Consider the following 12743-nt stretch of genomic DNA (forward strand, 5'->3'; position numbering starts at 1 on the left):
CCCCCTTCCCAGGCTCTGCCACCCCCACTCTTCCCTGGCCTCCTCCCAGGCCCCACCCACCTTGCCGGGCCCCCCAAGTTTCTTAGAAGCCAAAACAGGGGGAATGCAGGAAGTCGGCCTCCCAGCTCCTCCTCCAAGAAGAGCCCCCCTCTTTCAGTCCCCACCCCCACTTCCCACCCACGCACAGTTTAAAAATACCAAGCTAGGGTTGGTGGCTTTGTCTGCTGCGTCACTCTCAGCCCAGCCGATGCCCGGCCCTCTCTGCCGGCCTACTTGCCTGCCCCCCTCCCCATCCACACACAAAGCATCCCCCTTCCCTTTCGGGCTCTTCCAATTCCAAGCTGGCAACCCCACTCCAGCTCCTCGCCTGCTCCACCCTCTTGCATTGGCACAACTTCCAGCCAAGCTTCCATTCTTGGTGGCTCTCCTCTTCCTGCTCCCCTTTGTCCCCCATTCTGTCTCCCTGCTCCCCTAGTTCCCCCCTCACAGATTAGGGGTTGGACTCTCACTACTGGGAATAGCCCTGCAGGGTCCCTCCTCCGCAACTAAAGGCCTGGCTGGCTGGAGCCCCACCATCCTGCCCTCCTCCTCCCAGCTGGCCCCAGGACACCAGGATTGCTGTGTAGGGCCTGGGTAGTGGGGTGCTTGGGGACAGCACTGCTGGCTGCCTCACCTGCGAGAGGTGGCTTCGCAGGCACACAGGGGCTGAGGCGGCCCACGCGGTCGTGGGAGACGAGGCGGGCTAGCCGCAGCCCCTCATCCATCAGTGTCTGCTGCAGGATGTGGCGGCTCCACAGCCCGTGGGCTGGCAATGCCAGAGGCAGGTCAGCAGGGGGCGGCGTCAGCCTTGGACATGACCCCACAGCTGCGGGCATGGGCACGGGTCAGGTAAGGGGCCACAGCAACAGAACCCCCACCCTCAACCACACAGCCAGGCCCATAGGCCCAGGTCCACTGGCTCCTATCCGGCCAGGCCTCCCAACCCCACTCCAGGCAGTTGCCTCCTGGTGCCCTCCTCCCGTGCCCTCTACCCCCACAGTAAGAAGGGCTGTGATGCACACTCACCCTGCAAGTGCCCATCCAGGCTCTCCCCAGACAGACTGGCGCTGTCCTCCTCCAGGCTGGGGCGGAATGGGGGAGCATAGGATTCAGGGCCGGGAGGAGGCTGCTGGATTTCAGAGTGACTTTGTTCTCCAACCTGTGGATGCCCCAAATAAGAAAATGAGGACTGGGAAGGGAGTGGGCTGGGGATGGCTGCCTTAACCCCCGATGTTTGCCCTGGAAAACCCACCTCTTGTTTCAGTTTCTTCAGTGGGGGGCCTCCCAGTTCTTCAGGGTGGAGCCTGCAAAGATTGAGAGGAACAAGGACAGTGAGGCTGGGGAGAGACACGTGGCAGACACAGAATCTAAAATGCATTGTTTCCAGAATCTGGAAAGAGTCTAGCTAAGCAGGTGTATCCAGCTTAGGCGCCATTCCTGCAGGGGGCGAGGGGGTCTGAGATGGATGGGAGGGGGGCCAGACCTCAGACAAGTGGAAAAGGGGCTGGACCTCACACATGTGGACTTGGTCAAAGCAAGGCAGGTGGGAAGCAGGATGAAAGGCACCTGAACGGGAAGGCAGGATGTGACCCAGTTCCTAGGCACAGGAATCTGATCGAGGAAGAACCTAGAGAAGGGGGTCTCACCTGGAACCCTTCAAGGAGGACAGGTAGGTGCTCTCTCGGGCCACTTGGCGGGACAGGGAGAAGAGTTCCACCCTCCGCAGTAAGAGGGTGTTGTCCCTCATGCAGAACTGGGCAGCAGCCTCGTTGATGGTCAGCTGTGAAGAGGACCACCAGAGCAGTCAGAATCCTGACTCACCCACTACCTTGCCCAGACCTCCTCCCTCCCCTTCTCCATCAGACAAATGAGACCATCCATGAGATGCTTGGTTGGGTTTCTGACACTACCAGGAGTTTCCTGGGGGAGGAAGACAGAGGGCAGCACCCAGAGCTTCCTATGAATGCCAGGGGCCTCCTCCAATCCTGTGGGGTCCTGGGTGGCATGGAACTGGACAGTTGGGCTTTTGCCTGTGTGTCTGCATCCCCCTCAGTTGAGCAGGGAGGCACAGCAGCAGCTGGGGTTGGTGGAGGAGGGGATCAGGACTTTGGGTCCTGTTTATGGGGCAATGAAACAGACTCGCCAAATGTGAGGATTCTCAGAGGTAAGCAGGTCAAGCTCTAGATGTCCCAGGCAATCCTGGCAGGCTGGGGTCCTCACCTCGTGCAGGCTGAGCTGCTTGCCCTCCCGCCGCTTGGAGTCAAAGCGGCCATAGATGATGCTGTATTTGCGGATCTCCTCTTCCTTCTGGCTGTCATTATCGTCCATCTCAAAGATGTGGCCCACGCTCCGTGCCAGCTTCTTGTTCAGCTTCAGCAGGGATGTCACCTCCCCAGCATCCCCTCTTGGGAAGCTTCGGAAGATCCTCTCCACGCTCTCCACCACCATGCGCACCATCTCTGGCTCCAGTCGATCCGGACCACCCCCAGTCCCAGCTGCTGCCAGCCCCCCAGCCCCAGTCCCCTCAGGGCCGCCTCCCCCTGCCGGTGGGGAAAATGGGGGTGAGCCAGCCTCCTCTTCTCCTCCTGCCCCGACATCGGACTCTGGAGTGCTCCGGCCTGGCCAGATCCGGGGGTCCCCCGCCCCAGGTCCCCCAGGCAATGGTGACAGCTTCTCTCCAAGTTCAAGGGGGCTCTTGGGGCTAAAACTGCGGGCACTGCCCGCCTTTTCCCCCGGGCTGCCATGCCCATTGCTCATGCTCCCTTTCCGGGTCCCCGCCGTCTCAGAGATCTTGAAGAGTGGGATGCTGGAGACAGGCACCGCAGGCACGGGCTGGCTGAAAAGCCCTGGGTTGGTGGCCCACTCTCTCAGTGCCTTCTGCAGGCGTCGGACGTGGAGGGGCTTAGTGGCCATGCCCACGAGCGCCATGATCTCCAGGAACTCCTCCTCCCCCGCCTCGCACAGCTGCTGCACGTCGTCCCCTCCCTGCTGGATGAAGGTCTCGTAGTAGGAAAGAAGGTTGGCACGCTGCAGGACCCGGTACAGCTGCAGCTCCCCCAGGGTCCGAGGCAGGGCCATGGCTCGGGAACTGGGCCTGGGAAGGAGGCGCACAAGGTGGGGGGGGGGGGGCAGTAAGTGCAAGTTCCCTGCTGGGTACCAACCCACCCTCATAATTGTCTTCTCTTTCCTGCCTGCTTCTCTTCCCCTCTTTTGAATGCTCTCTCTGCTGAGACTTGAGCACAGACTAGGCGAACCAGCCACTGCTCAGAAGCAGTGCTATCCCAGACTGGCTAGAAGTACCAGAAGCCAGACTGGTCTTTGTGGGAGTCAAAGGCTCCAAGCTCCCCTATCCTCAGCTTTTACTTTTGTGATCTCGGGCAAGGAGACCATGAGTATGAGGCCAGTCAGTACACCCCTGGATTAGCTGGACCAATGTCTCTTCCAGAACACCATCCTCACCTTCCACCCTACACACCTAGCCGTCTTAACAATACAAAGTTAATGAACATAGGATCCTTGTCCTCCCTACAGGGGAAACTAGGACCACTGCTGGCCAGCTTTATTCCCTGGTGGCATCCTGCTCATGTGGCTGAGCAGGAGAGGTGTGGCCCCTTCCCCTGCACTTTCTCACTGTGAGCCAGGCAGACCATCCATCCTCTGCTCCCTTTTCCCACCCCTGCTCAGCTTTTCCCACGGCTTAGGCATTCTTTGCACCTTCTTGCTCTCTCTCCCCAGGACCTCCCCTACCTTCCAGACTGCCCAGGGCCCCTCAGTTGGTCCCTCTCCCAGCAGTGACCTTCCCACCTGCTCCATAGGTAGAGCCATCCCTTCAGCTCAGGCACGGGGGAGGGGAGGGGTGCCTCAATTGTTCTGCTCTGGGGCCCGGTCCGCCCCCACACACTCCCACAGTGGTAGCGTCTGTGGGCGAAAACCGCCGGGGGGGCCTCCCGCCTACCCTTCTCTCCTTCATTTTTCCACCCACATCTTTAAGTGTTGTGGGGGAGCGATTCAAGGCCTCTTGAGGGAGGGGTTGTACATCGAAACTCCCCTCCTCACTCTGTAAATAAAGCTACAGAAATGAACAGACGCCTAAGGCTTGCCCCGCTTCTGCAAAGCTCCTCTGATGCTCTCTTGGTTCAAAGGCGCCGGCTGATCCCGGATCCCGGAGCCGCGCGCTCGGTACCAATGACGCGCTGAGCCAGCTGAGCGGCCCTCCGCCGGCACTATTGTCAGCTAGAGCCCCAAGGCTTCCCCTGCCGCCTGGGAGCCCCCACATTCTTTGCAGGGGGCTCACATGCCAGGTCATGCCCCCAAAATAAACGGGCGATGGAGAATTAGGTACTATTCTTTCTCTAGTCTTTCCAGTTGCATCAGATCTCTGTCTGCTCCCTGGGCCCCCTAATTCGAAGACGCACCCCCTTTCCGTCAGTCTCCACCCCCCACCCCCGTCCCGCTTCCCCTCGTCCTCTCCTCGACCTCCGCCCTCCGGACCCCTCTCCCGAGTCCAGCTCCACCCATCTCCACTCCCCGCCGCTTCCCTTTGCCCACTAACTTGAGTCTGGGCTGCGGGGTCCGGCGGGCGCTGTCCCCTCCGCCCGGCGGCTGCTCGGCTGTGGGGGAGGCAGCTCTGTGCATGGACGGCTGGAGACCACCCGGGGTGCCCTTCTCAGTGCCCGGCACTCAGCGCCTGGTGCGCGCTGCGCTCTTCCCTGCGCGCGAGGCCGTGTCCGCCGCTGTCCGGGCTCCGTCCCTCCCTCCACGTCTCCTCTCTCCGAGCCTCCGCGCCTCTGTCTGTGCCTCTGCCCCCCCCCCTCCCCGGCTGCGCTTGCCGCCTCTCCGCGCCTCCGCCCCCGCAGGACGCACGGGGAGCGAGGCCCGGCGCAGCGCTGGCTGCCGGGCGGGCGGAGGGCGTGGGCCGAGCCGGGGGCGGAGGCCGGGGGCGGGGGGCGGGCGCCCGGGCCTCTCCGCCGGGCCGGGGAGACGCCGCGGCGGAGAGACTGAGAGAGGCGGAGATGTTGGGGGGAGGGGAGGAGTGTGGAGATGGAGGCGGGGGCGGGGACTCAGCCCGGGGCGCCGAGTTGGAGACTGAGGTGACCGAGGCCGGGCTGTGGAAGGCGGGCTTGGGGATCCAGCGGGCGGGGCGAGGTCGCTCCGTGCCGCCCACGCCGGATGCACAGCCGGCCTTCTCCGCGCCCACGTACCCACGTGAGCGCCCAGCCGGCGACATTCTTACTCCCACTCCCCCTTCCCCTCCGAGAGGAGAGCGGAGTTTCACAACCACGCACAGGTACACAAAGACACCGAGCAGCGCAAAGGACGGGCACACGCGTCTAAACAGCTCTGCGGACGCCTGCTGCCCACACTCGAACCTCGCGGTGCTGTACTTGTGAACGTTAGGAGTGAGCCGGGAAAAGTTGTTGGAGACTCGGGGTGCGCGTCTCCTTTCGTGCGTCTGACTCCCATAGAGAGTGCGCTTAAGGCAGGTCTGTGAGCGTGGGGCTCCGCAGGAGTCTTTTCCATCTCCAAACGCTCTTTCCCAGCCCCTAAAGGAGCTGTTTGAAGAGGCAGTTCTCGGAAACCCAGGCGCCCTTCCATCCCGGCCTGGAGTCCACGTCCAAGTTTGGGAAACAGGAATGGGCGGGGCTTGTTAGAAGCTACCACTTAGACGCGCGTCGATTACAGTCGCGACGGGTTTTGTTAGCGCTTAGGTCAGGCAGGCATGGGAGGGGTACCCCGCCTTCCTCTACTCTTCGCACCCTATTTGTTGAGGATGGGGACCTGTTCCTGGGAAACTGTTGTGGTAGCCCTGGCAGAGGGAGGATACCCTTTCTAGGGACGTCTGTTAGGGCACTTGGTCCGCAAGAGTCCAGAGTTAGATGGGCACCACGCCGAGTATGTCCAACGTGGCTCCCTACCGAGGAATAAGAGGGAGGAGCTCCTTCGAGGAGCCTACCCCTCTCCGAAACCCACTCCCTACCCCCTTTGTTTCTCCCAGCTCCATCTGGTTCCCATTACACTCCCGCCCACGGCTGGGAGGGCGGACAGGCGGGGGCTCTGAGCGCCCGGCCCTGCGGCTCTATGCCCCGAGGAAATGCAGGAGGGTGGGGGGAGGCGGCGGGAAGCGAGCTGGCTGGCCAGAAGCAAGGTTCCCCCTAGTCCAAAACCTCGGCCCCGCCCACCCTTCTGCACTTCTGAGTGGCCCGGGGCGGCCTGGAGTGGGTGGCGTGGGCCAGGGCTGGTTCTACATTCCGGCCTGGCGAGGGGACCTTTCGGCCGTTAGTGGAGGGCCGGAGAGGAGGGGTGGGGGTGCATCGCATCACCGGGGGGAATTTCGGTAGCCAAGATTCTCTTCTCCATTCCATAAAGCTACAAACACGGGGGTAGGGCGTGATAGGAACGAGCTGAGTCCTCCGTCCGGCAACTGGAGGGCGCGGCGACACGAGGTACCTCCGGGGTCATCCCCGACCCCCCTTAGGTGTGTGGGCGCCCCTCCCCCATTCCCCTCTCCGGTTATTTTAGAGCCTGGGCTGCCAGCGGCTGGCCCCGGGTTTCCACGTGCCTCCTCCCTCCCTCTGCCCACGCTCCCCGTGACGCACATCCTCCGCCCACGCAGCCTCTGCTCAAGGCGCCCCCCTCCCTCCCACCCGGTCCCCCTTGGGCCGGTGCCGAGCCCGGGGATCCGGGGGGAGTCGCGGGCCAGCCAGGGAAGAGGGTGGAATAGGGCGTGAAGCAAGGGGGCGGTAACCGACTGGGCGCTCGGCCTTGGGTCCCGGCCCAGGAAAGGGAACGCGGAAGGGACCTGGTCCTGGGGCCGGTACTAGGCCAGAGAGGGAAGAGGGGAGAAAAACCCCGCACACTGGGCCAGCCCATACCCCTCGGGGTCAGAAGAAATCTGTTTGGGTGCGAACGTGTGTTTGAGAGTGAAACTCCCGAGTGTTTGTATCTTTGTTTCTCAGGGTTGTCGTGAGGTTCAAGTGAGAGTGTATATGAAAACTGTAAATTGTGAAATGCTCAGAAGCAAATTTAAGACGTTATTCCCAGTTTGTACTTCTGTACCCCGAGGTTGTGTATCTATACGTTTCTTTACATCTACTTGTGTGTCTGTGTCTCTAGGTTTGTGAGCCCCTCTGCGTGGATTTAAAAATATGTACATTTTAAAAACCATTGACTTGTCAAGCCCCGCCAGAGGCCCAGACTCCCCCGCAGCCGGAGCTGCTGAGATGTCTGTTCTTCGCTTCCCTCCCACTCCTACCACCTCCAACTCCCCTCCTCCTCCCTTCCGTTGAGAACAAGGAATTTCCAGCCCTTAGCAAATGGAGAGAGAAAGAGACCAAGATTAAGAGAAACTACGGAAAAACAACAAAGACAAGAGACAGGTGAGGGGTGATTGACAAAGAGGTGCATCAAATTAAAAAAAAAATTAATTTCTTCTCTTTTTCTCCTTGATATAGGACTTCCCTGGTGGCTCAGACGGTAAAACGTCTGTCTACAATGCAGGAGACCTGGGTTCAATCCCTGGGTCGAGAAGATCTCCTGGAGAAGGAAATGGCAACCCACTCCAGTATTCTTGCCTGGAAAATCCCATGGACGGAGGAGCCTGGCAGGCTACAGTCCATGGGGTCACAAAGAGTCGGACATGACTGAGGGACTTCACTTTCACTTTTCTCCTTGAGCCCCGTTTTCCCCAGGGTGGATCAAGCCCGCTTCTCTACTGGGCTCACCTGCTTACCCCCTCCTTCCAGGGCGGTGTTCTCAGAGGGACACAGAGCTGAGCAGCGGGTCCCATTTAATCAAGGATTAGTTTAATGCTACACTGATCTCTTCCAGGAAGGGAAACTATCCTCTGTCGCAATTTTCCAAGAACAGAGGAAAGGATTAGAAAGTGGGTGGAAGAGGAGTGAGGAAATTGCTAACCAGAAGGATTGTCATTACTAGGCACGAGTAGATTTGCATCTAGCAGATTGCCCTGGTCACCAACAACCGTCCCCCAAGTTTTCACCAGGGCAAATGCAGCACAAATGTCACCTTCCTGGTCCCTGTCCTTCCTGCAACTCCTCTAGGCAGAATTAATTCCTCCCATCCCTCAGTGACCGCCCCCAGCCCCTCAAGGCTCTTTGTACATGTTTCAATTATAGTTAATTGTTTGCACCTCTAGCCTAGGACTTCTGATCTGGTATCTGGTGGGTCCTCTGAAATGAGTGAGTTGGTGATGCTATTTCTAGGCCTGAACAGCTTTGAAAAGGGCAATTGACCCAGAGGGGGCTGAACCTGGGCAGAATTGTTCAAGTGGTGACAATTGTTTTCCATGTCTCCTTCCTTTTTAAAGTTGCCAGTGAGTCTCACAAGTCTGGCTCCTTGGCCTTCTAATGTTTGCTATTTTGGTAAATTAATTCATACCCAGGTGCTAAAGGTAAAGTCTGAAGTCCTTGCTGGTAACAGAAAAATATGTTAGAATTGTAGTTGAAGTGTTGTCCTTCAATTTAGTCATCTCACCAGAGATGCTTCACCCTCAAAGACAAACCTGATTTCTGTGTTTAAGGAGCCACATAGGTAACAGGGGAGGTAGACACATAAACAATTACAATATAGTGCAATAATAGGGCTACAAACAGTGATAGAGGCATGGGGCAGGTGATATCTTCTGCTTGGGGTTGTGAGGGGCTGGTTGAGAAAGGCATCCAAAGGAGGTGATGATGCAGCCTAGAATTTTGAAGTATAAATAGATTTCCAGGAAGAAGGGAGAATCAAGTCATAGAAAACAGAGTTTAAATTTACATGGAAGTATGAAACAGAATGATACATTGGAGAAATTAGAGATTGTTCATTATTGCTGGATGGGGGTTGCTGGTGAGATTAAAAAGGAGCCCTGGGAGGTGTACAAGGCCATTTCATTTAGGATATTCTAGACCAGAGCTTCTCAACCTATAGTAAAGGACAAGTTTTTAAAAAATTATTTATCTATATATTTTGTGCTGGGTCTTCATTGCTGCATACGCTTTTCTCTAGTTGTGAAGAGCAGAGACTACTCTCTAGTTGCGGTACTTGGGCTTCTTATTGCAGTGGCTTCTCTTGTTTCGGAGCACAGGCTCTGGAGCGCAGGTTCAATAGTTGTGGTGCACCAGCTTGCTGCTCCACGGCATGTGGGATCTTCCCAGACCAGGCGTCAAACCCATGGCTCCTGCATTGGCAGGTGGATTCTTGACTACTAAGCCACCGGGTAAGCCCAGGACCAATTTTTAAAGCAATTTACAATCATTGTAGAGTGCACTACTCTATAAAAAACACTAACAATGAATTATTTTTTAAAAATCCCCATTTTATTAGATTCAATAAATATAAAATTTTGCTGTTAAATTGCTATAGAAGTTTCTAAATGCCTACACTTTATTTCTGAAATTGTTTCATTGCAGAGTGGTAACAAACTTTGGACAAGATGGTTGGATGGCATCACCGACTCAATGGTCATGAATTTGAACAAGCTCCAGGACATGCTGAAGGACAGGGAAGCCTGGCGTGCTGCAGTTCATGGGGGTCACAAAGAGTTGGATATGACTGAGCGACTGAACAACAAAAATAACAACAAACTTTGAGTGGCACTGTTGTAGTTAAAATTTGTTTCTTTTATTTAAGTGATAAGCATATGAGGTGCTCTGTGAGCACAGAGGATGGCCTTGTTTGTGTTTTTATTTATTTGGCTGTGTTGGGTCTTGGTTGCAGCACTCGGGATCTTCATTGCATCATAGGGGATCTTTCATTCTGGGGCATGAACTCTCTAGTTGTGGCTTATGGGCTAAGCTGCTCTGTGGCATGTAGGATCTTAGTTCCTCAACCAGGCATCAAACCTGCATCCCCGGTATTGCAAGGTGGATTCTTAACCACTAGACCACCAGGAAAGTCCCAAAATTTGTTTCTATACATCTGTATTTAGGTGATATTAGGACTACGGGCCATAAAGTATCACAGGAGATGCCATGGAACCATAAAGACTGTAACATGGGAGTGACATGGTCAGATCTGTATTTAGGAGTGGTATGGAGAAAAGGTTTTATGGAAGTTAAAAGTGCAGAGAGGCCAACTTGAAGGAAACAAAAGTGCTCTGAGAGAGATGGCAAGGTGCTAGACTAAATCACTGACGCTGGAGATGGAGAGGAAAGGACAGATTTAAAAGATAGTCATCAGGGCTTCCCTAGTGGCTCAGAGGTAGAGAATCCACCTGCCAATGCAGGAACCATGGGTTCTATCACTGATCCACGTGCTGCAGGGCAACTAACCTTGTGCTGCAACTATTGAGCCTGTGTTGAAGAGCCCAGGAGCCACAACTACTGAAGCCCCCGTGCCTAGAGGCCGTGCTTTACAAGAGAAGCCACTGCAAGAAGCCTACACACAGCAACTAGAGCGTATCTCCTGTTCACTGCAACTGGAGAAAAGTCCATACAGCAGTGAAGACCCAGCATAGTGAAAAGTCAAAAATAAATAGGTAATTATTTTTCAAAAAAAAAACTAAAAAAAGATCATCGGGTAATATGAATAGAACTTGATGACTGGCTAAAGGGTTGGGGGAAGAGAAGAGTTTAGAGTAACTCTCAGGCTTCTAGCTTGGGTGACTGGATAGAATGGAGCATCATCATCAGATAGTCACCATCTGCAGTCTTTTACCTAAGTTAAGAAAGTTATGAAAAAAAGTTATGAAAACCAAAAATTTTCATATCTCTTTTGACTACGAAACCTAATCTGACTTGAACTTACTTTGTGGCGGACCTCCTAGCTTATCAAGGCTGTATATTGTCATCTTGCTTATTTAATTTACATGTGGAGTACATCATGTGAAATGCTGGACTGAATGAGGCACAAGCTGGAATCAAGATTACAGGGAGAAATATCAATAACCTCAGATAAGCAGATGATACCACCCTTATGGCAGAAATCAAAGAGGAACTAAGGAGCCTCTTGAAAGTGAAAGAGGAGAGTGAAATAGCTTATTAATACATAAGGTTATTTATAGTTTCATTTATGCCACTTTCATTTATACCAATGTGAATATTCATCTCTCATTGCAGAAACATTCGTTTATGAGGTACTGTCCCAGACCCCACTGAGATTGCTGTCTTATTTATTGCATATGCACCATATTACATTTTAAAATCCAAAAAAATTCTGAAACACATTTATGATCCAGATTTCCTGCCCCATTTACTCATCAGCGTTGGCCTGAGTTTTTTTGGCTATTTGCATAAATCAGATCCACCTGCAGATAATGAATATTCATTGAAGTGTGTGCTATAGACTCTGAAGATGATTCTCAAAGTGTTTTGAGCAGTGTTCATATTATTAAAACAAGGCTAAAAGCTTCTTGAGTACCTGGAAGTGACGGAACTCATTTAGATGATAAGGTTTCATGTGTTTATGGACAACCAGTTTTATTACTGTACACTGCATTTACATATTTTAACAGTCAGTGGTGGGAATTCTCTGGAGGTCCAGTGGTTAGCACTCATTGCTTTTACTGCCAGATCTGGGTTCAATCCCTGGTGGGCGATTGAAAAAAAAAAAAAGTAAATGATCCTCTGGAATTAGTTGCCCTGTTCTCTGGCCTTTGTTCAAAACCAAAGAGCAAGTTCTGAATGCTGAGAATTTGGGACCTGGTAGAAAATGAAGTGTGTTTGTGTGTTGAGGGGTGTAGGTGTATAAATTATTTTTTAAAAGTTTTAGACTTACAGAAAAATTGAGAAGATAGTACAGAGTTGTCCTGTACTCCCCATCCAGTTTCTACTGTTATGATCTTAACATTAGTACTGTGTGTTTACCACCATTAATGAACCAGCATTGATAACACTAACTAAAGCCTATCATTCACTCAGATTTCCTTAGTTTTTACCTAATTTTTTTCTATTTTAGGATCCCATCCATGATACCATATTACATTTGGTTTCCATATTTTATTAGGCTCCTCTTGGCTGTTAGTTTCTCAGAGTTGCCCTGTTTGTGATGACTATGAGGAGTATTGATCAGGTATTTTGTAGGTTGCCTCTTTGTTTCTCTGTACCACACATGGCTTGTGGGATCTTATGGGTTCCCCCACCAGGGACTGAACCTACACCTTTGGCAGTGGAAGTGGAGAGTCATAACCACTGGACCACAAGAGAAGTCCCTAGTTTACCTCTTTATCTGAATTTTTAAAGTGGCTTCCCTGGTGGCTCAGATGGTAAAGAATCTGCCTGCAATGCAGGAGACCCAGGTTCCATCTCTGGGTCTGGAAAATCCCCTGGAGAAGGAAATGGCAACCCACTCCAGTATTCTTGCCTGGAGAATTCCATGGACAGAGGAGCCTGGCAGGCTACAGTCCATGGCGTGGCAAAGAGTCCGACCCAACTGAGAGACCTATTAATAAATGTTTATCTTAGTTTTATGAGTTTTGAGGAGGAAAACCACAGAAATACCATTTTCTCCACACACTATCAAGGGTACATAGTAGCAACGAGATGTATTACTGTGGATACTGACCTCTTTAGGTCAGCCAGGGGAGTGTGTGGTGGAAGTGTTTGAGAGGATGACTGTTGCACCAGAGGTGGCCTTGAGTTTTCTTTCTGAGAATGAAATTTCTTCTCTTGCCAGTTTCTTGGCTTCATTTTCACTTTTTTAAAATCCCTGTTTTGAAAGCTTGAACCTTCCCCAGCAGTTACCTCCTTCTCTGAATTTTAAAAAAA

General features: G+C 53.4%; 1 protein-coding gene across 2 annotated transcripts in view; it reads right to left on the minus strand.

The window, feature by feature from the left end:
- Positions 1 to 4832, minus strand: part of NAB2 (NGFI-A binding protein 2) — a 5989-nt gene extending 1157 nt beyond the window's left edge. Inside the window, exons 1-6 of one of the 2 annotated variants that reach the window (NM_001045897.1) lie at positions 4592 to 4831; positions 2260 to 3133; positions 1686 to 1819; positions 1292 to 1343; positions 1066 to 1198; positions 674 to 865 (exon numbers count right to left, since the gene is read on the minus strand). In NM_001045897.1, coding sequence (NP_001039362.1) covers positions 674 to 865; positions 1066 to 1198; positions 1292 to 1343; positions 1686 to 1819; positions 2260 to 3133; positions 4592 to 4674 — 1468 coding nt within the window. In that variant the 5' untranslated portion in view covers positions 4675 to 4831. Of the gene's footprint in view, positions 1 to 673; positions 866 to 1065; positions 1199 to 1291; positions 1344 to 1685; positions 1820 to 2259; positions 3134 to 4591 lie in introns of both variants that reach the window. The other variant, XM_005206516.5, reaches the window with a different exon arrangement.

The sequence above is a fragment of the Bos taurus genome, chromosome 5 (assembly GCF_002263795.3).
Source record: "Bos taurus isolate L1 Dominette 01449 registration number 42190680 breed Hereford chromosome 5, ARS-UCD2.0, whole genome shotgun sequence".
Taxonomy (NCBI): Eukaryota; Metazoa; Chordata; class Mammalia; order Artiodactyla; family Bovidae; genus Bos; species Bos taurus.